A 22656-nucleotide genomic window follows, 5' to 3' on the forward strand; every position below is an offset into this window, starting at 1 on the left:
TTATTGCCGGACGCTTCGACTTTGGAGCTCCACTCCAGGAGAGGGAAAGTTAAAAGGAGGGGGAAGGGAAAGGAGGGGTCAAGACAAGGCCCCGGGGGCCGAGACCGGGGACGGGACACCACAAGATGTGTTGTCCCGTCTCCTGTCTTTACGTACATAACTCTTTCTAAACCTACACATATATGGAGTTCTTTGAAAGCTAAGACGGCCCGCGACATCAGTCATTGAGCCTGATCTTAAAACTTAAGCTCGAACGTCCTAGTGCCCTTTTGCACTATGACGGAGTACTTGTGTCAAATCTTTTCGTATTATGATGTGTCCGAACTTGACCATTTTAGTTTCCAGCTGACCTAACTTGCAGCCGCCTGAGGCAGCCTCTTATTCAATGCTCTGGGGTTATACCCTGCGTCCTATTTTCCCCACTGACTATTGCGGCTTACGAAAACAAACTTTAGGTTGCAGCCGTGGGCAGAAAAAAAAAATCGATTAGAGCCACAAATCGTTCCCCGTGTACCGATATTTCCACGTTTCTATCCAATACTCTTAGAGTTTCGACTCCGGTAACATTTGGATGCTCAGAGCTTGACCGATGCCCTCTTTAGATGAGGGTAATAGCTGCCAAAACCTGCGTCCCATAGACGGTTGTATTCAGCAAGAATTTTGCTGCTGACGACCGTAGGCTTTCAGTGGGCCTCGGTTCCATTCGCCATGAGCAACGAGCACCTAAGGCCCCTGGGCAGCCTGCCGCCGGACCAGTGGCTCGGGACTGTTCTGCCGTGGCAGGTGCCTAGCTACGTCGACAACTTCCTCATGATAGTCTTCGGGGGAGTGCCCTGGCAGGTAAATATGTTTCATGGTTGTGAGAATAGTGGTTCGAACAGAAAAGCTCAGCGTCTTCCACAGCCTTAACACTGCGAAAGACTGCAGTACCTTGTGGGTTCATCGAGAACTACAAATGTGTAAAAAAATACCGAGGAGACATTACCACTTCTAATGAGTTGTGAATTTTAAAGCATGAATGTCGTTATTCGGCTTGCTTAGTTCCACTGCGGTGTACTGGCGTGGACGGTCGTGTTTCGCTACTGCCGAGGTAGCGTCCTCCGCCGATATACAGGGTGATTCAGGAGAGGCCAGACTCTTTAAATCGACCGCGAAATTCGCTTTCTTAACCCATCGCGCTACGACTTTGTGCAGCGTTGCCCACAGATGGTGCAATTTTTTGTAAAATTTGCAAAGAGCGAACTTACCTGAGGGAAAAGTAAAGAAAGAAAAAGGCTTAGCTCCTATGGAAACGCAGCGAAGCCACCGGTCTTCAAACAACACGGCGCCGTTTCGCACGGGAGACAAGAGATGGCGCAAAGAACGCCGCCAACGAACGAGCATACGGTGCCAAGAGCCAGCGTCTTTAGCAGACGATCTTTTCGACTCAAAAGCAGCGCGTGTTCCGCAGGCGGCGACAGTCGCATAAACAAAAACAGGCGCGGTAACAACAAGGGACTGCAGTTTCTTGTCTGCTAAAGACGCCGGCTCACGACGTCGAATGCTCGTTCGTTGGCGGCAGTTTGCGTCGCGACCGCTTGCGCCATCTCTTTTCTCCCGTGCTAAACGGCGCCGTGTTGTTTGAAGACCGGTGGCTTCGCTGCGTTTCCATAGGAGCTAAGCCTTTTTCTTTCTTTACTTTTTCCTCAGGTAAGATCGCTCTTTGCAAATTTTACAAAAAAAAATGCACCATCTGCGGGCAACGCTGCACAAAATCGTAGCGCGATAGGTTAAGAAACCGAATTTTGCGGTCGATTTAAAGAGCCTGGCGTCTCCTTGAATCACCCTGTAAATGCCTCAGGCGTCGGTATGATCCTCGACACCGAGAGGAGGCGAAGCAGCCGCACCTGCCCCCCCCCCCCCCCCCTTGCAACGCCTGACATTAGAGCGACGGCCACGCGCACTCCACCCTCTCCCTTTTAGGGGCATCCGGGCCGCATCGCCGGGAAGAATGCTTTTTCAACCATGTGCAATGTACACCAGCTCGTTTGCGCCCTTACTTTTTGTTCAAGAATGCTTCTCTGTGGTCAATGGCTATCTCGGTGCTGTTTCGCTGGGAATCTTTTGCACGTTTTGTCGTGGTTACAGACGCTGCCGGCATCACTTCATGAAATGGTTAATGCTTTCGCATTAATAGTATGACGAATCAATTGTTTTCAATGATTAAAACGTTCTAGCATCACAAACGTTTAGCGATCGCTGAGTTTCCAAACGCCAGACGCCTGCGTTCACGGCGCTCTTCATCACAGTTTAACGCGTACCACGTAAACACTTCATAGTTGATTCTAGACTGAAGTGATACTACAGATCATCAGATTGATCAACTTGGCGATCTTCCAGAGCCTTCCATACACCCGAACTCTCGAACACCTCTCCCTCAGTTTAGGCAGAAGGTCGAACTCCTCCTCGCCTACCTCATTCCTCCTCGCCTACCCCTGTGATCATACAATCTACCACTTAACCGAAACCAATCAGAGTCGAGCACCATACTCCTTCTTTCCCACCCGTCAAGGAATCAGGGGGGAGCCATCGCGGTCACCCAGGTCTCTTCAATTAGACCAACTCGGCGCACACAAATACTTCTTTCCCCAAGTCCCGGATAGATTGTATGCAAACCAGGCCGGACATATGAAACGGGAAAGATCAATGCTCACTAGCAAATTTAGTGCATCTGCTTTTCTGGAATTTACATGGGGGAGCCAATTGTTTAAGTCTACGGAGAAAGCACACGGAATCACTACTAGAATATTATTACCATAAAAGTTATAAGGGCCGAAAAACCTATCACACATAGTGGAGTGTTCTTTTTTTTTTTTTGCAACGAGGGACGGCATGAGTGCTTGATTTTTGTTATCCCTGCAAATGACATATTTTCATACATACACACATATAGATATATCCAGTTACTTTGTAATTAAATGATAATAATATTCTTTATTCGCGAAGCAGGGTGCACTGGGTGGCTCGCAAGGCTGGGCAGAAAGGAAGGGCCCCAAGGCGTGAGCGCTTGTTGCTGCGGCTACTTTATTGGGTTCGTCGAAGAAATGTGTCCGACACCATTTCCTGCACTCTTGTATTGATATTGCATTAAATTCAAAGCTCAAAATTCCTAAAAAATATTGAATGAACAAAGTTGATCTAAGCGAACTTTTTAAAACGAGTTCTTCAAGAAGGATAACACGTATGTGTCGTCTGTTTATTATAGCCAGGACTGTGAGTGCACGCTCGACTTCACCTGAAAGGTTTTCTGAGGGACTACATTATCGCCGTGTTTTTAAACGCAAATAACTACCTACTGACAAGGCCAGACGGTTTGCCTGGCTTTGGTGACCTAAGTAAAGGAAATCAATTTTATTTGAAAGTAAGGTTCTATGATGCAATTTCATGCACAAAGTTTATCACGCTGACGTCGTACCCAGTGCAACGTACTATTATTACTTTTAAGAGGGCAACTTTTTGAGTAATTGTGACGCTAACGTCGTGCCCCTTGCTACATACTATTATTGCTTTTAATAGGATAACTTTTTTGAGTAATTTTGATCCCGGAGCTTCAACAAAACTTTCTAGGTAACCTTGAATTTAACGCCATGTTTTTCTTGTCATGCACAAGAGAGGAGCGCCGGTGCTTTCAATTGGTATGCACACGAGTCCCTACCGAACGCAGGTGCAGCACTCGTCACTCATCCGCCCTCTGCGCTGGCCCTCGGCAACTGGCAATCTACAAAGAAAAATTTTGATTTGCGAAGGAAAATGCATGTACATGCACGCGACAGTTGTAAGAAGATAAGGTCAGATGAAAGAACAAAAGACGGAACGTGCACCACGACAGATCTAACCCGGAGATCAAAGTTTTGGGGCCCAACTTTCAACCAGCTATGCGTAGGCAGATATTTGTGAGCCGATATTTATTTCGTGCCTTTTTTTCTCAATCCCCTGCGGGTCGCGGGACGAGACGCTTATTGAATGCGCCGCAATCTTCGAACACCTGTACGAGAGGTAGCACTGGACTGAACAGATAGCTAAATAGAAGCCTCACTATGACCATGTTTGATGAGCGAAAATGTGGAACATTTGAAGCCTAGTTATCACTGATCAGCTATAAGAAGCGCCGCAATTCAATCAGCGGAAAAGGCCTGCATTAGAGACAAGCCCTGCTGTCGTCATTTAGCGTAGGGTACAGCGAAGGAGCGCTGAAACACAAGCCTGCTTTCTTTCTGCTTTTGTTAAAAAAAAAAAAAAAGTCAAATTGAGGTAAACCGAAATGCTGTCCTGCTCGATTCAATTTTTTTTTTTTTTTTTTCAGAACGTGTTTCAAAGGGTGCTCTCTGCAAAAACCGAGTTCAGGGCCAAGGCGCTTCCCTACGCCGGGTGTGTTGGCACCTTGGTACTGTGCCTGCCGGTGCTCCTTCTTGGACTCGTCGCAAGGGCTGCCAGTATGTACGAACATTTCGATCTCCAGGGAGCAGCAGGTGACCGATGACACGTTATCGGCCAGCAACGTCTTATGGAACGTGCCCAGGCGGTGGACGTGAATGGTGGTTCCTTATTAATAATATTAATAATAATAATAAATTGAATAATGAATTGCGAACACGCCTCGACATTGTCAGTAAAAATATTGCTGTATTGTGTTCATTACTGAAAGGGACCATCTGCAAGAACTTGTGCTATCAAGAACGTGGCAGGGATCTTTACCTCCGAAACCATATATGGCGCATAGAATGAAATATTTAAAAGCCTCGTGCCATGATAATGGATTAGAATGTTTCTCATTCTACACAAGCATACGAGCCGTAGTGGGACCAAAGTGTATTCGCATGCAACGGAACTCCCCTAGAAGCTTCTTGGTAGCGCGTAAGGCGTAATAATAAAGATAAAAGCGTACGTTTTTTTTTTGTTTTGTTTCTCCACCACACAATTTGATCACGTACTTACGGGGGACACTGCTGTCGTAGTCGTGACAGCTGACGATATAAGGCCGATATTCAAATGCAGCTCCCAGATCGGACACGAGCACTGCGTGAGCACTGGACTCGGGCTCATGAAAATGAAGGACTCGCGATGCTTGGATTTGGGCTAGTTAATTTCATTCGACGAGCATTCGTGTAGTTTTTCGTGGCCAGTCGTTGAAATGCATGAGGAGGATAGCAGAATATTAAAAATGCATATACCTTATGACGTCCCCTGTGCTTTGCCAACCTTGGGGCGTGGCTTTGATGAACATTGCCGACACACAACCGGACCAGACCTCGGGGCCGCTTGCTCTGGCTGCGTGTTGAGGGAGTGAGCGCTGCTTATTATGTATACAATAGCATTTCTTTCGTCCAGCTAATAATGCATGGCGAAAGAAAGAAAGGTCCACAAAAAAGACAAGTAGACAAAACAAATATCCCAGGTGCTTTTGGCCTTTTCTGGACGTCAATACATACATATACTACTTGAATCGAGTTTCGCCACTACACTTAACGAAAAAAACACCCACTAAATTTACGTTTAATTACTTGGTGCTATTATTGTTTATACTTAATGAGACTTCTGGAAAATATTATACTAGAAAATTATCCTTAAAAAAAAAAACATTGCACTTTAAGATATTTGGTGCATGAAGCATCGGAAGCATCGTGCTGCAGATGGCATGCTTTAAAAAAAAGGACAGGTCGCTCTTCAATTGTTTTTTAGAACAAGCATTCAAACGGCCGACTGTAGTGTAATGTCAACTACTCATACAGTTTGAACTGAAAACATTAAGCTCGAATTTCTAAAATAATTAGCAAACACACAAAGTAGCAATAAAACGAAGTTGAGAACAAAAAAGCCTGAAAGACCTTCAAAAGATAAGCACAGGTACTGCCACGCACTCTACATATACCACAGCCCGACAAAATTAGATACACTGCTGAAAAAAAAAAGAAACAAAAATATCCTTCCAACGTTTCACTGCTACCGTAATTTTAAAACGTGGGACACTTGATAATTGAAGCACTTACTACCTAAAAAGTAGTTCTCTCATACATTCGTACGTCCGAGCTTTCGCGCGTACCGCGTAGAAGGGCATAGGAAAAGCGCGGGGTGTCAGCACCACACAAAAGGAAGGGCGTGTTGCTGAAATATTTTCGTCAAGTAAAATGGCAAGCTAGCGAGCATATCGGACACGAATGCCGCATCAGCAACTGTCAGGGACTCTCCTTCTTACTGATTGAGCATGAGACGTAGCCAAACGCTGGCACACTTCTCGTGTTCAGACTGCGCCGCTAGCCGAACTCTTGTGAGTAGCGTAATAAGTTTATCGCTACAGCATTTTATCTAAACGCAGTTGCTGGGTACACGGGGTACCTGGACACATGACGTGAACCCAGGCTACTCCTCCCGTAATGCATATTCACGTGACACCGTGCCATCGCTAAATATGAGATACCAAGATATCGTGACATAAGACGTCAAGTTTAAACAATATTTCCTTGAATACTGAATTTTACGCATTGTAGGAGTCTGCAAATAATAGTCGCTGCCAATATTATTGTATGGTAAGAAGACAGCTACTGCTCTAAGGCTTGCAGGCGGCTCCTTGTCGAGCTCTCCGGTACACCGTTTACCCTTAAGCTAAGGCTGCTTTCAATGGTACAAGCACGGGAGCACGAGGTCACGGCTTTGAAGCGCTTTCTTTTGAGAACGAGCATTCGCGCTAAAAATGCACGTCTCAAAGCCACGAGAGCGGGCTAGCTCGCGGTTGTAGCTTTGGCTGCAGTCTCAGAATAAGGGTGAATAGAAAATGGAAGCTTCAACCTTTTTAGTGCTTTGTTTCAACTTCGTTGAATACGTATATATACAGGGTGTTTCACGAAAAGTGGACAAATTCGATATTGCGAAAACAACGCATCGAAACAAAAAAAAGAATGGCTTGTGTCGTTTTGGTCCTGGGCCAGGGGCCTATTAGGAAAATTATTAAAGCCTGGAATAATTGTATTTATTTGCCATTCCATTTTCGGTGGCAGGGACAAAAGGTGTATTGAAACACCTGACCCAGTTCCCGTACCCCATACAGGTTTCAGAGCGGCGCAGCTCTTACAAGGAAGACACAGTATATATACAAACGAAACACAAGAACATAACACAAAGAAAAACGAGAAGTAGGCACATTTCCAACTCAGTGAAATGTCTGGCAGCATTTCTACACAATAATCTATACATGCTCGAAAATATAATCTCCTATTCTTTTTTTAAATGTATTTGCAGATCTTGATATACTTGCTAATCGACAATTTTTGGTTGCATATTTAAACGTTGTGTTATTTGCTGCATCAATGTTTGTTCTCCATTCTTAGTACGTATTTGGCCTCTATCATATTACACACGTCTCAATTTATATTGGGTGCCTCTTAAGGGAAATTGAGTAACTAAAGACTCCATATCGTTTTTAAAACAATTGAAGATTACTTTCGCAAAATTGGAAAATATTAAATGTTGGATAGTCAATAAGTTATACTTCTTAAAATAAATGTATGTGTGATCATTATAGCACAAGCATACAATGTACCGAATTGTAGTTTTTTTTAGTACAAAACGTTTTTCAAGTTTGCTTTTTGATGTTGTTCTCCAAACCAATGAAGAGTAATGTAGGTGAAAGTGCGCAAGTGCACAGTATAGTTGGCGCTTCAGTGATGTTGGTAGTAAGAGTCTTAGTTTATGTAATATGCCGATTGATCGTGACAGTTTCAAACATAATTTAGATACATGAATCGTCCAGTGCAAATTCTCGGAAAACCATACACTGAGGACATTCGTGAATTCAACCTTCTCTAATTTATTTGAATTAAATTTTATATCGATGTCATAATTAAGTGGCTTGTTTTTTACCCTGAAAATGATATACTTAGTTATATCATTTGATATAACTAATCATTTGATACACTTTCAAGATGCCTGAGGTCATTGTGGGAAAAGAAAACATTGGAGTCGCCTGCAAATAATACCATGTCCTCAAAATGCGAGACATGTAATATATTGTTAATATAAACAAGAAACAAAATTGGTCCTAGAATGGATCCTTGTGGGACACCATTTGCGATCTGTTGAATATCAGACTTAACGCCGTTATAGACGGTAAATTGGGAACGAGAATTCAAGTAACTGCATATTAATTCTAGCGCTTTGCCTCTTACGTCATAGGTACTCAGCTTTGTTAACGGTATTTTATGCTGAATTGAATCGAAAGCTTTTGGAAAGTCAAGATATATTCCGATCGTATATTGCTTATTGTCTGTATTGGTTATAATTTTTTCTTTAATGTTTAGAAGTACCATTTCCGTCGATTTATTTCTTTGAAATCCGAACTGCTGTTCTAGAATTTTTTGTGTTTTGTCAACAAAAAAAAAAGAAACTAGTTAATCGGCTATTTATTAGTTGTCCTAATATTTTATAAAAAACGGGTAATACAGAAATTGGCGTGTAATTATTCAAAAGGTCTTGTGCACCACCCTTGTGTATAACGCAAACTCGCGCTACTTTCCTTCGGCTTGGGAAACGACCTTCTACTAATGACAGGTTGCATATAGGTTAAAGCGGAGTGGATATTAGTTTGGAAACATGCTTAATTGCTTCTGATTTGAGGGAGTCCTCCCCTGCAGCAGTACTGGTTTTAAGATCATTAGCGAGGTTAAGTAGTCCTTCCTCATCAGTTCGACGTAAGAAAACTGAACTGATCACGCTATGAAATATGCACGAAGTGGCACTCCCTTCATTGGTTGGGGGAGACGAAGGTGCACCTCATTTGAGAAAATGTTCATTAAACATATCTGAGAGCTGTTTTCCTCCACGGCTTGTGTCATTTATTTCAAGTTTAGGCGGAGTTTGATTACTAGGTTTTGAAATTAAATTTCTTACAGTGATTTAGATTTTCTTGGTGGCATCTAGAATACCCGTACATTTATTAATATAATAATCACGTCGAGCCTTCTTTAACTCCGAGTTCAATTTGTTTCGAATTTTTTTTGTAGTTGACCAGGATCCCTTTATTTTTAAGCTTGATAAATTTATCGTACAAGGCATCTCGTTCTTTTATTCTTTTATAAAACGTAGAAGTCACCCATGGTTTTCTTGATGTCTTATATTTTCTCAGGGTTTTTTATGAGAAGGCTTGATTATACAAGGATATGATCTTGTTAAAAAAAGGTTTGTAGAATATGTCAGGATTGCTTTCATTACACACAATGTCCCAGTTAATACTTGGCTCCAAACTGTAAAATGTATTAAGACTTGTTCGTTTTACTGATGGGTGGGTGTGTTATAGTGGGAGCGGGCACAAACCTATTTTTAAATTTTTGAAAAAAAGCAAAAAGTTGGCAGGTGTTCATTTAAGTATTATGTTAACACACCCCCCTCTAATTTCATTAGGATCACAATTTTTTAAACATAAATCTATTGCAGTAGCAGTATCTATTGTAACTCTCGTAGGTATATCAACAACATTTAAAAACCCTTGACATTCTGCAACCTCCATTGGTTGTGTAGATGATTCGTTAGAGGAGTTAATATCAATATTGAAATCAACGATTAAAGTCAGCTTTATACAGGAAGACGAAACATAATCTAGTAAATTCTTCACAAATTAAAAAAAAAAACATTTGCCATGCAACCTGATGGCGGACGATATATTACAGTTATAATCATCTGCCCGCATTTAACAGCAAGAGACTCATAGTCGCAGCAGATTAAGGAATATTCAGTGACGACATCGTGCTTAAGGCCGTGTCGAGTATACAAAGAAACCCCTCCTCCCTTCTATCTTCTCAGTAAACACTTTCCACTTTGTATCCCTCAAGTGGAACAACATCATCTTCGCCGGTAAACGAAGTTTCAGTGAACGCTAAAATATCAAAGTTAATAGTGAGGTTGTGTAAAAAGGTGTCTAATTCATCTTGTTTGTTTCTCATGCTTCTCGCGTTTAAGTGGAAAGGGATAGTCGTCTTCCCTTGAAGGGAGCATTCCCCGCAATGTGATTAAAAGAGGCTGAGTCGTAGTAGGAACAAGTTGTGTTGTTTTCGGTCATCCTGAAAAGTGCTATCTACTATACAAGGCTATATTTTCTCTAGTTTATCTTTCCTAGGTCGCTCTCACTTTTAGTTTTGATGGCTCGATCACCCGCCCTCCTACGAACGCACATATTTCCGTGCTTCTGCCTAGTGTACTGATAGCCATGTTCTTCTTCCTTTAACTTTGCCAGTCACATCAATTTTTTGTTTACCGCCATTAGATTTTCAAAAAACCCGGATGCTGGGCTGACGTTCTCGCCAGTTAACATTTTTGTTGATCCATTTCTCTTGAGTTGCTCGCGAGTTAAATCGTACTAGCACCGCGGGTATCTTGCCAGCGCGCGCTGGCAGGCGGTGCAAGCCCTCGACGTCTTTTTCGGTAAGCTCTGGAACTTCAAGTTCAGTCGCGAGCGTGTTTACGGTTTGCAAAAGGTTTCCTTGGTCTTTTAGTGGTAGGCCATGTATCTCAAGATTCTGGCGCCGACTATACTGCTCCAAGTTGTTAATGCTTTGGACGAGTTGTTCGATCTCTGAACCTCCACTGTTCTTAATCTTTTCAAGTATTCTTTTTATTTCAGCTACATGTTTGTTCTGTTCCTTGATTTGCTTAAGGACTTCATCGTACTGGTCTTATATGTGCTGAACCGATTCTTCAATATTAGAGACAGTTTCTTTCATGCTGAGTAGCATGTCAACTTTTGCCGTAATACCGACAAGACCTGCAGGTTTCCGGGTGATACCAGTTAAAAGCGGCATGATGTTAATTTCTTGCGCTTTCGTGGCCCTCTCTAAATCATTAGCTTCCTTGTATTTTCTTTCCCGGCATGGGGGGTCTAACACTCCCAGCTCTCTGGCCTGTAGGCCTTTTCATCCACGTTCGCGCACCGCCCGAAATGGTAACCGTGCCCGCATTCCGAACATGCCGCGTATGCACCAATCTCTGGAAAGGGTTTTTGACATGCCAGACAAAGGCTCTCGTCAGCCATGACAACACACACAACAGTCTTTCAGCAGCGGCAGCAGTAGGCACAGTTTTTAGAGAAGTTGTGTCAAAATTTGCACCAACCTGAAACGATGAAATTGCCTGCTTAGCGTGTTCCAACAGCTACGTCAGTGATGATGACGATGCCGATGCCGTCATCAGTGACGTCACTAATGATGTCATCACTGACGATGACGATGACGATGACGTCATCAGTTACGTCAATGATGACGTCATAAGGGACGATGACGCTGACAATGCGGATGACGATGACGTCATCAGTAACGTAATCAGTGACGATGATGATGACGATAACGTTACTCATGACGTCACTGAGGACGTCATCAGTGACGTCACGCGTCCCATAATGTACCGCGCGGTTACGGCGACGGCGACGCCAACGCCGACGCCGACGCCGCTCAAGCCGGAAACGGGCGCCTTAGAGCTGCGCTCTAAAACACTAAATCAACAAATTGCAGAACGAGAGAAGGCACGCGCAGCATTTTACGGCTTTCTGAGAAACCCACACAAATTCGACGGGTTTTTAAGTTTCAGTTTGCAATCGGAGCACATCTCGGCCCCGGCGGCACCGCACCTGGTGGATAGTGCAACCAGCCTCTTTGCATTACGCGAGGACAGCGCGGCAGAGGTTGGTTGCACTATTTCTTCACTGGGCGCGGTGACGTCGGGGCCGAGATGCGCTCCGATTGCAAACCGAAACTTAAAAATCCTTCGGATTTGTACGGTTTTCAACAAGGCGTAAAATGCTGGGCGTGCCTTGTGTCGTTCTGACATTTGTTGATTTAGTGTTTTTCGACGATGCCGAGCAATTTTCTAACTGAAACCATGGCCTTGAGCACAATATTAAAAAAGTTAATTACGCAAAAATAATTAACAATCTAGTTATTCCGGACTTTAATAATGTTCCTAAATGGTCCGCCTGGCCCACGCCCGAAAGGACACAAGCCTTTTTTTGTTGAGACGAGTGGTTTTCGCAATTTCGAATTTGTCCACCTTTCGTAAAACACCCTGAATTAAGTAAGGAAGAGACGGCCCACAGAAGTGTTTATTCTTGGCATCATCGCGACAAGAGCATTCAATGACTGCTTTTAAGGCCTTCAGTGTAATCCTACCGTTTTATGTAGACAAATGACCACGACTGTTAGGAAAAATACTTTTTTTTGAACTGTTCTTTTCAGGATTTTACACACTTATTCATTCTACTATTGCCTTTAAAACATGATTAGAAATGCTTGTAACTACAGAGAGTATTATTCCGATCACCAATTGGAAGCTTACGTCCAGGATGGCAAGATACCTCTTATACCAGCGCCGCTGGCGGCACCAGGTCCCCGCTTGAGGACGAGTCCCAGTGGTCCCTGCTCTTGCCCCTTACGCTGCAGCACCTGACTCCCAAGTCGGTGTCAGTCCTGGGGCAGGGGGCTGTGGCCGCGGCCGCTATGTCGTCGGCAGACGCCTGCATGCTCAGTTCTGGGGCCCTCTTCACCAAGAACGTTTATGTTCCGCTGCTTCGGCCAAAGGTTGGTGCCATCAAGTACCAGACTCGTTAACACATCTTTAGGTTGTATTAGGTTTTTTATACGACACTATTTTCAAAAAGAAATGGGAAAGGGACTGATTTAATTAATTATATTGATCCAAGGTATAAAAGTTGGCTTACACGAAATTTGTTCCCGCGACTTTTTTGGAGGCTTGTAGAGACCTTTGGTATATTGCATATTGGGGTAAACTGAAGAAAATAAAGAGGACTCGCGGGGTTCGCAAGGTGCAGGGGGGCACGCGCCACAGTTAAAGCCTGGACACCGTTGCTGTCGGCGGTTGTCTTTTAATTCTCCAAAATATATGAATTGTTCGAGCTAGGCGAAGAACACAAGAAGTACAACGGTGTCCTGGTGAACGTTGAGTGGCGGATCTGAAGGTGACTCCAGTGAGCCTGTATAATTTTCGTGGCAGCGGTAGGATCACTTATGAAGTTTGATGACGATTGCACTGCACGTTTTGTTCCCTGTCCGACAACATCTCGCAGCGAGGAGCTGACAATGGCTGCAGTTTGATAATCTAGACCCATGTTACAGATAAAAAGCACAGGACGCGGGACGGCCAAACCAACACGTTTTTCGTGCAAGGCTCGTTAAATTATGAGGCGCTGGAGAAAAGTAGCCTTTTGCGTTAACTCCTTATTTCGAACTCTTTCTGTTCGCGTTCCGCCCATTGAAAAGAATGTGGGAAGGGCCTCAACACGCACCTGGTATCGCTGCGCCGCAGCATTCTTCCGCAAAATTAAGCCCGTCTGCTTTCAATGCCATCATCATGGCATCGAACGCAGATTGTATGGAACCTCGCACAGTACCGCCGCGTGAAGCCAGCAACAGCTGACGCCATTTTACGAACGCCGTCTGCTAGCGAAAGCCGAACGCGGTGTGTCAGATCTTCCGCGCCGGGGCGCCGCTGGCAAAGACAACGAAGCTGAGACATGCCGACGGCGATTGAGCAAGCGAGAGCACAGCGCGGACGACTGCAGCTGGGGCATTTATTGGGATCAAAGGCGCGAAATAAGCAAGATAAATATTTATCTTAATTTTATCGAGCGATATCCTCGTTGGGTACCGCATACCTTTACTGGGTCTTTCTGTGAACTTTTAACAGAGACACGGGATGCCGCATTCAGAAAGCAGCTTCGTTTGGAAAATATGGGGGATCTACAAAGGGCCGTTTAGACCGCTACCTGAACCTAACTAACGAAACGAGAACTCGACAAGTAATTGGCGCATAAGTCGTCTTTATGCAAAAAGGCGGTCGACGGGCTTATCGCGCGGATCACTCGGAGCTACCGGGGCCGTCACAATCCTCGTTCTCCGCACTGTAGGGAAGGTCACTGTATGCGTGGGTGCTGTAGATTTAAACGCCCGTGGCGACGAGTGACTGGAATCAATCAATGTTTCCGCGCGCCTTTTCTCTTCTCCAAAACAAAAACTTTGCTAGATGACCAGTGAAATGGTGGCTCTAGCGCCGTCCAGATTGAAGAGAGTTTTCGGCGTGGGCTCAGGTGCCCTGCGCGGTTTTGGTGCGCGCACCAGTGTTGAGGTCAACAAAGTGCAGCGTGTGTTTGACGGTGACGCGCGTGACGCGAGCGTCATCTGCAAGCTTGCGATAGCCAGCCCAACAGTCAGTGATTATTCTTGTTCCAGGGTAAACGTCCTCTCGGCTATTAGCCCTTTCAGTGTTGTAGCGTCACGGGTCTACACGGGTACAAGAGAGCAGCACCCGCTGCCACGCTCCACACCACCAATAACCCACTGGCCAGGCCTTAAATACCCACGATGGTACTTTCGCCGCCAGCACATACTCTCGTCTTGTTTTACAGTCACGCCTTCGCCGCCAATCATATCTGAATGCGTAAAGACGGAATTTACCACAACATCCCAACAAAGGCTCGTCCAATCAGTTATTGTCTTTCTGGGCACATCAATCGCCTTCTGAATGACGGTGCACGGCAGGTTCTGGCACCAGAGGTAGATGATTTGCATAAGTTGGGGAAGCGTCAGGTGCGATCCCTGGATAGAGGAATCGTTCCGTTCAGAGACCTCGCCCCAGCACTGAACCTTGATGACTGGCTCAGTCCTCAGAGCAAATCCTTATTCCAAGGTTACAGATCTGTTTTGCCAATTTTCCTTACCTAAATTAGTCCATCGACTAGAGGCTGTTCTTCTCGAAGACCTGCTGCGGATGTGAGTACGGCCCTCACCAAAAAATAACACTCTCTCTCTCGGAATTTAGAGGGCCGACGCGGACGCACCGGACAGCGCAAGAGCCGCACTCCTCTACGGAGCCGCCATCCCTATCTCGGGACGAAGCCATTCCAGGGACTCGATCTCCTTGCATTTACAGAGAAAATAAAAAGCCTCTTTTCGGGGTTCGCATCATCGTCTCCGAGCTGGTTTGCGTTTAGCAGTGGGCCCCGAAAAACCAACCTCCGTGTCCGGGTTCGAGATTATTAACCCGTGTATTAACTCCACCGTGTTTTGTAGTGACCTTTCGGTCACTACGAAACACGGTGGAGAAGTCGTCACAATAAAAATATCTAAAGAAACAAAACAAATAGCTTAATGGTCGTCGTCGTCATCCCGAGTCCTCGCCGAGTGCGGAGTATAACGGTCTCACAATACGGTATATATTGTGCATTTGTTCTTTTTTTATTTTCTATCACGTCGAATTCTGACGCCAAGACTCTCTCCTCCTCCTCCTCCTCCTCCTTCGTTCTAACGCATTGTTTGTTATTAAATTAAAAAAATCATCTTCAAATGAGGGACGTCGGATACTCTAGGGTAAAGAAACGAAAACACGACAAACAAAGAACACTGTGAGCAGCACGGCCTTTCCTCCCATCATCAAAGACAGGCCGTCGAAGAATCGAACGGCTCCCTTCTGATTTTTTTAAATTTCTTTTTTCCATTTTTATTCACATTGTAACTTTGTTGGGTTCGACTGCTCCCTTTTCTATGACGCTGCCGTCGCAACCGCTGGGTCATACGTCTGGCGTTTGTTCTGTCACGCGATGGTGTGGTCCGACCGATCCACCAATGAGGTTATTGGAATGGAGTCATGAGGTATAATATGGCGGATCAAATAAAATAATAAATGTAAAGGCGCGCAGCTCTGGTCGTTCAGCCCCCTCCGCGATTTATTCTTCCAGAGGCGAGCATCGCAGTGCCATGTCGTTTAACCTGTGCATATTCATAACGCCATGAAAGACCTTCTAGAAGAAATGAATTTTCTTCAGGGCATGGGCATGCCCCTGGGTTCTCGTGCGTGTCCAGAGTGCGAAGCTACGATGACGCTGCAAGTCCGCGCTAGACATGCGGATGGCTACTCGTGGAGCTGTGGTGTGTGGGTGACTCGTGTGGTGCCCGAGAGGAACCCAGTCAAGGTTCAGTGCCGTGCAAAGTCTGGGCACGGAGCGGTATCTTTTTCAAGTGATCGCACCTGACGCTTCCCAAACTCATGGAAATTATCTAGCTCTGGTGCCAGAATCTATCGTGCAGCGTCATTCTGCAAGAGACTGGTGTCTCAGTGAGACAGCCACTGATTGGTCGAGCCTTTGTCGGGAGGATCTTAGAAATGTCGTCTTTACACATTCAGAGGTGATTGGCGGCGAAGGCGTGACTGTAGAACTAGACGATAGTATGTTCCGGCAGCGAAAGTACTATCGTGGGTATTTAATGCCAGGCCAGTGGGTTTTGGGCGGTGTGGAGCGTGGCAGTGGGTGCTGCTTTCTTGTACCCGTGAAGACCCGTGACGCTAAAACACTGCAAGGGCTAATAGCCGAGTGGGTCCGCCCTCGAACAAGAATAATCACTGATTGTTGGGCTGGCTATCACAAGCTTGCAGATGAAGCTCGCTTCACGCACCTCACCGTTAACCACAAGCTGCACTTTGTCGACCCGAACACTGGCGCGCACACCAATACGGTGGAGGGCACCTGGGCTTACGCCAAAAACTTTTTCCATCTGGACGGCGCGAGAGCCACCGTTTCACTGGCCACCTTGCAAATTCCATGCTTTGGGGGAGAGAAAAGGCACACGGACACATTGATAGCTTCCAGTCGTCCGTCGCCGCGGCCGCCAAAATCTACAGCACCGAAGCCAGACAGGAACCCTCCCTACAGTGCGAACGACGAGGATTCTGACATCCCCGGTGACTTCGATTGATCCGCTGCGCTGAGCCCGTCGCCCGGCTTCGTGCATAAAGACGACTTATGCGCCAACCGCTTGTCAAGTGCCCGTTCCGTCAGTTAGGTTCTGGTAACAATCTAAACGGCCCTTTTTAGGGCCAGTATTGTTTGCCAACGGAGCTGATTTCTGAATGCGGCACCCCGTGTCTCCGTAAAAAATTCACAGGAAAGACCCAGCAAAGGTATGTGGTCCCCAACTAGGATATCGCGCGTTATGATCCCAATAAAAATTTCTCTTATTTATTTCCTGCCTTTGATCCCACTAAACGCCTCTGTTGCAGTCGTCCCGTTGTGTTCTCGCTTGCTAAATTGCGTCATCGTGTCTCAGCTTCGTCGTCTTTGCCAGCGACGCACCGGCGAACGCGGCCGATCTCATACACCGTGTTTGGCTTTGGCTGGCAGACGGCCTATATAAAATGGTGTCAGCTTTTGCTGGCTTCACGCGGTGGTACCGTGCGTGGTTCCATTGATTCGGCGTTCGTTGTCACGGTGACGGCGATGAAAGCAGACGGACTTTAGGTTGCGGAAGGACGCTGTGTCGCAGAGATACCAGGTGCGTGCCGAGGCCCTTCCCGCATGCTTTTCAACGGCCGGAACGCGAAGAAAAAGTGTGTGCCATAAGGACTTAACGCAAAAGGCTGCTTGTCTCCAGTGCCTCATGATTTAAATACCCTTGCAAGAAAAGCATGTTTTTACACCAAGATTTAAGAATAGTTTTTTTTTTTTTTTTTTACAAAAAAATAGGTGGCACGATGGCTTCTTCATGAGATATTGAACGCCGCTAAAACACCAAGCCAGCTTGAATGCTTTCTCAAGCGGCGTCAATGGGTCACAGAGTGCCGCTTTGAGGATTTTTTTGGATGAACTCTGCACACGTCCACTTGCTCTGAATATAAGTGACATAATTTCTTTTTATAGTTAGTCCCTTGACGAATGATGAACGAGTATCCGTGAAGGGACAAATCCATTACCGAAGGTAGAACCCTTCGACGATAGCGTGCCAGGTAATTTTTCTGTGTACCAGGCTGAAAATATTGCAAACGTCAACAGCTGGATGGAAGACGACAAAGGTCGCCCGTCTCCGAGCTGAGGTACCAGCTCTAGGCGTGCTTTACGAACTTAATGGTGCCCACCTATTATTCCCGACCCCAAGGGAAGCACTGGAGGAACGTTTCGGCGATAGACGTATCCAGCAAGTGCACTGCACGGAGTTGAGTTTGCGCCGCGAGCGCTGTCATGAAAGCCTTCAGGAGCTGGCTGCCTGCATCCAGCGCTTGATTAGCAGGTCACATTCTGAGGCCTTAACAGACAAGACACATGAGATTGGCACCTGTACTTTTGTAGACGCAACAGTTAATCCAGAGGTTTAAGTATTTGTACATATTTCATAACCTACAATCGTAAAATATGCCCTGGATTATTCGCTAACAGCGCAAACGGCAAGAAGAGACACCGAGTTCGTACAAAAGCAAGGCAGCTACAAGAGCCATTATCACCACTTTCTGCCGTATCTTCGCCACCAAAATGTGGCATAGTCGAACAAAATACAATATTTCACGGCAGCCACCTCGGTCTGAGTTCACTGATCAAGCTTCTACGGTAAACGGTCAAGCGAACGCGGTCTCGTCTTTGGCGGCTTCTCAAAAAGTTTCCCTTACATCAATGGCAGGCCACGAAGCGTTGGTTCAGTGTGGTTGAATACATTTGCTCTTGAATTCAACTTACAGGTAGACATACCCAGTTTTCCCTGGGAGAATTTTAATGTTAATCTTGAGCTTTACATGGGACATTAGACAGCGCTTCGACTACTCTTTCAACATCATCGTTGCTGCGGCGCACTTTTTGAAAGTGAATTCAATTGTACGTCTTTAGTCACAGCGTTGATTTGCTCTATTAGAACGCAGTTTTATTCAAAATCAAATTAATGACATGCTTCAGCAAAAATTAGTTGTTCCTGCGTCGAGCCCATGATTATTCCCAGTAATGCTCGTCCAAAAGACGAAAGAAAAAAGATGGTGATATTCGGGTTTGTATTGACTATAGAAATATCAACAGCATTACAAAACCGAATGAGTACCCTCTGACTCGCTTGGATGATGCTCTAGATCGACTACAAAGATTCCCCACCATTCCCCACTTTAGATGTCTTGTCAGGATATATCAAGCTACATAGCATCTTGCTAAAACTGTCAGCAACACAGGTCACCAAATATTACCTAGCCATGTGAACTCCACCCCATCCCGCTACCAGAGCCTCCATTTTAGGTGTGCGCAATCAACCGCCTCGAGAATTTTTTACGTAGGTCGCACGCCAACCGCTTTATTCTCATGGTGGTAGATCACCTTACTCTGGCCGGTCTTTCAACTGAAGAAGTAGTCCGCTTCCCTAAAGCCCAGCTTATCTTGCGGCATGGTGTTCCACGGATGAGCATCACTGATCGAGCTTGAACTGCTATTTACCCGGTCACATCGCTCGATTTTGCCGCCGCCCCCTGAATGTCGGTGAGTGTCGTCGTTTCCCTCAACCTCACCCGCGTTACGCTGCCGATGGCCAGAACCGTTCTTCTTACCCCCAGCGGCCCAGCTCCCTTTTCGCAACGTGACAACCGCAGAGACCGATCACCGTCTCCTTACCCTCGACACCAACGTTTCGAGTCGCCCCCCAATGCCGCCGCCGTGTCAAATCCGAACTCGAAGTAAAGTCCGCAGCATGCATTGCCACGGGACGTCAGGATCCAGAATCCAATAACGATATAAATCCTCCTAGACGTGGCCCAACTATTGTAGAGTCTTAGAATAACGTACGCTATTCTAGTGCACGCTAGCGCTAAATTTAGAGCTTGCGTTTGCGCACGCTACGTGTTTCAGAACAGCGCGTCTCAGCCGGGACGCAAAAAAACCCAAGTGCTTCGCGCTTGCGACACCAGCAAGATGCAAATAACAATTTTAATTTCACACACAAGAGACTGTAACTTAAGGAAAAATAAAGTTTTGGTGTTTTTAATTTTGTTACCGGTCGTGTCCGATTGCATCGCCTCGGCAAGAGAGGAGACGTGCCCTTTCCTTCGCCATGGAACGTTCGGCCGTCGCAAGCAGCCGGTTATCGTTCCCCAGCCTGCTGAGTATTGAAAAACATTTCTGGCGTGCATCTTCCGTAGGAATTCACTGTCGTCTTGAATTGAAAATCGCAGTCGCGATTATGTCGTCGACGTGGCACCATGACGCCGCCAAAGCGGCAGCTGCCGCGGTCATGGGAGCAGCCAACTTCTTATCCCGAGTCCTTTTTGGAAAAGCGCAAACCCGCCCAAAGATTCTTGGCATACGCATTCATTTTTGGAAAAATACCGGTCGCTAAAATAGCGCACGAAAAAAGCTAAACCTGATTTGGGTACGGCCCATAAGCAGTGGCGACGGGGCTTTTATGTGTGTACGCAAAGCTTTAGCGTGGGCTGTTGCAAAAGTGCCTATTGTTGCTTTTGAATTAAATAGAAAAACGCTCGTAGCCCTCATATATCTCCTGCCGACAAATGATGTATTTCTGACAGTTTCCGACGACGCTTAGGAAAAGTATTGACGCCAGCGCCTGGAAAGTATTTACGTATGAAAAATGGAGAGTTGAATCGTCCCCACACGTGCTCAAGCCTCTCGGTACCCGATGGCTCCCACAGCTGCATTGCCGGTTTCATTGTTTCCCTAACTGCGTGGATGATGTAATACTCAAATTTGACATCCTATTGTCAACTGATGTCGTCATTGACTGCGGAAAGCGTGAGCTGCATTTGAACGGTTCAGATACAAAAGAGTTACTTAATTTTGAACCTGCCGTCCTTTGCGCTACAACTCATCACCTCATTTACTGCTGGCGCCATTACAGCCGAGCCCGATATCTCATTCCAGAGAGTGTTTACGTTCTAGTTGAACCATTTCCCACCACCTTCCTTCAAAATGGTTTGTTTCTGCCGTTCTCCACCGTAGCCGTACTGGAAAACCGAGCTCATCTGTACGTTTACAAACTCTCCGCGGAGCCGCCCATCTTACCTCGACAGGCTAGTATCGCCAACATCCTGCCGTACGATCATGACAGCCTTGCCCTTTCGTCTCAATAAGCGTGCCACATTGAGACACAGCAACCTTCCCAAACCGGCTGCTCAGCCTACTCTTCAATTAAGATAATCGACAGCAGTTTATCCATTGAACAACGCTACGCTCTTTCAAGACCTCTAGAAGCCTATAACAATGTATTGGACTTCGACCCGTCCATACTTCCACAGATATTGATGGTACACAATAAAATAGAAACCGGAAACGGAAGTATGTCGAAGAGCAGGCCGTACCGTATTTCACTCACGGAACGGAAAGTGATCCGACACCATGTCACTGATTTGCTTATTAGAAAAGCTACCTATTCGTCGTTCAGCCTTCATTACGGTACTTCTGAAAAGAAAAGACGGCTCGGGAGGTTTTTGCGTTGACTGCCGGCGCCTTAAGAAGGTCATTACAAATATGTTCATCCGTTCCCTCGCATCGATCACGTGATGAATGCACTTCAAGGCTTCTCCTTCTTCTTTGACATGTAGACCCACGTACCGATCATTCAAAAATTCCGGTTGCACACGGCGATAAACCAAAAACTGCTTTCGTGTAATTCGGCCCTTCTGTTCAAGTTTAATCTAGTGACCTTTGGTCTATGCAATGTTCCCACGATATTCGAACGAACGATGGGCATTGTACTTTTAGGACTGTCCTGGAACATCTGTCTTCCCTAATATGACGATGATATTGTTTTTTCCAGGAACATTTCTAAACCATTTATATCGAGTCCGACAAGTTTTCAATTGCTTTCGCTCGGCTAATTCGCAGTGGAACTCAAAGAAGTGCATGATTGGTTATTTAGAAATTAGATTGCTACGGTACCTACTCAGCTCTTACGGCATCCGCACAAACTCAAGCGAAGTTGAGGCTATGTCTAGATCCACATTTCTAGAAAATTGAGAGACATCAGGGCTTTTCTTAGGCGATGCACTTACCTCCCGAAATTTCATTTCATCGTTCTTTGATCCAGCAGTGTATGCCATAAAGATGTCATGACGCAATATCGAGTTGGAATGTTCATGACTTTGAAGATGCGTAATAGTATACTCGCACGGACCGCCACTGATTCAGAAATTTTGTTGTCGCGGTAAAATTGCGAGGATAGAAGGAGTCTATTTTTTTAGTCTTTCCTTCGCAAAGCTTGGTGGCGTAATATTGGGATCGAAACCAGCCGCCTGACGACAGTCGAGCTTGGCTCAGGGATTGGACACGACACTGTGTGAGCACTCGACTTCGACACTTAACAATGAATGCCTCGGCGGACATTCGGGTAGGGGCTCGTGTGCAAACACTGCGGTGATGTGAATAGCCAAACTCTAACAATGCCTGGAGCGTTTTTTACTTTGCCAAACACAGAGCCTCTCTATGATTAATGTTGGCGGCATAGGATACGCATCAGGCCACGTGGCCGCTTGTTCTAAGTCCGAGTTCACTGGATGAACGATGTCGATACTTTTCGATTTTTTGTTTGTCTGCCTGGAATTATAAACTAAGTCGAGTTTATTCAGTTATTAACGTTAAAAAGTGATTGTAAGTAGTATTTAGCGAAAGTAAAAAATTCGTTTGATGGCGATGTTTCAATGGGTGTACTAAAATGTCAAAGAATTCTATTCTCTTAAAAATGCCCTCGGGTCTCTCTTAGTCGTTCTGTCAATTCGTAGAAAGTGCCGAAACTGATCTTCAAACGGACGGCAGTGGAGATGGCGTCGACGCTGTTCTGACTCAAAATGTGAAGAGTCGCCGACGCGCCATTGCCTACGCGA

The 22656-nt window shown here is 45.6% G+C and overlaps 1 protein-coding gene across 1 annotated transcript in view; it reads left to right on the forward strand.

The window, feature by feature from the left end:
• The window catches only part of LOC8035739 (high-affinity choline transporter 1), a 70951-nt gene that overhangs the window by 36889 nt on the left and 11406 nt on the right, over positions 1-22656 (forward strand). Inside the window, exons 6-8 of the mRNA XM_040216980.3 lie at positions 688-840; positions 4343-4472; positions 12355-12590. Coding sequence (XP_040072914.2) covers positions 688-840; positions 4343-4472; positions 12355-12590 — 519 coding nt within the window. The remainder of the gene's footprint in view (positions 1-687; positions 841-4342; positions 4473-12354; positions 12591-22656) is intronic.

Source organism: Ixodes scapularis, unplaced genomic scaffold, assembly GCF_016920785.2.
Source record: "Ixodes scapularis isolate PalLabHiFi unplaced genomic scaffold, ASM1692078v2 PGA_scaffold7__128_contigs__length_106722199, whole genome shotgun sequence".
Taxonomy (NCBI): domain Eukaryota; kingdom Metazoa; phylum Arthropoda; class Arachnida; order Ixodida; family Ixodidae; genus Ixodes; species Ixodes scapularis.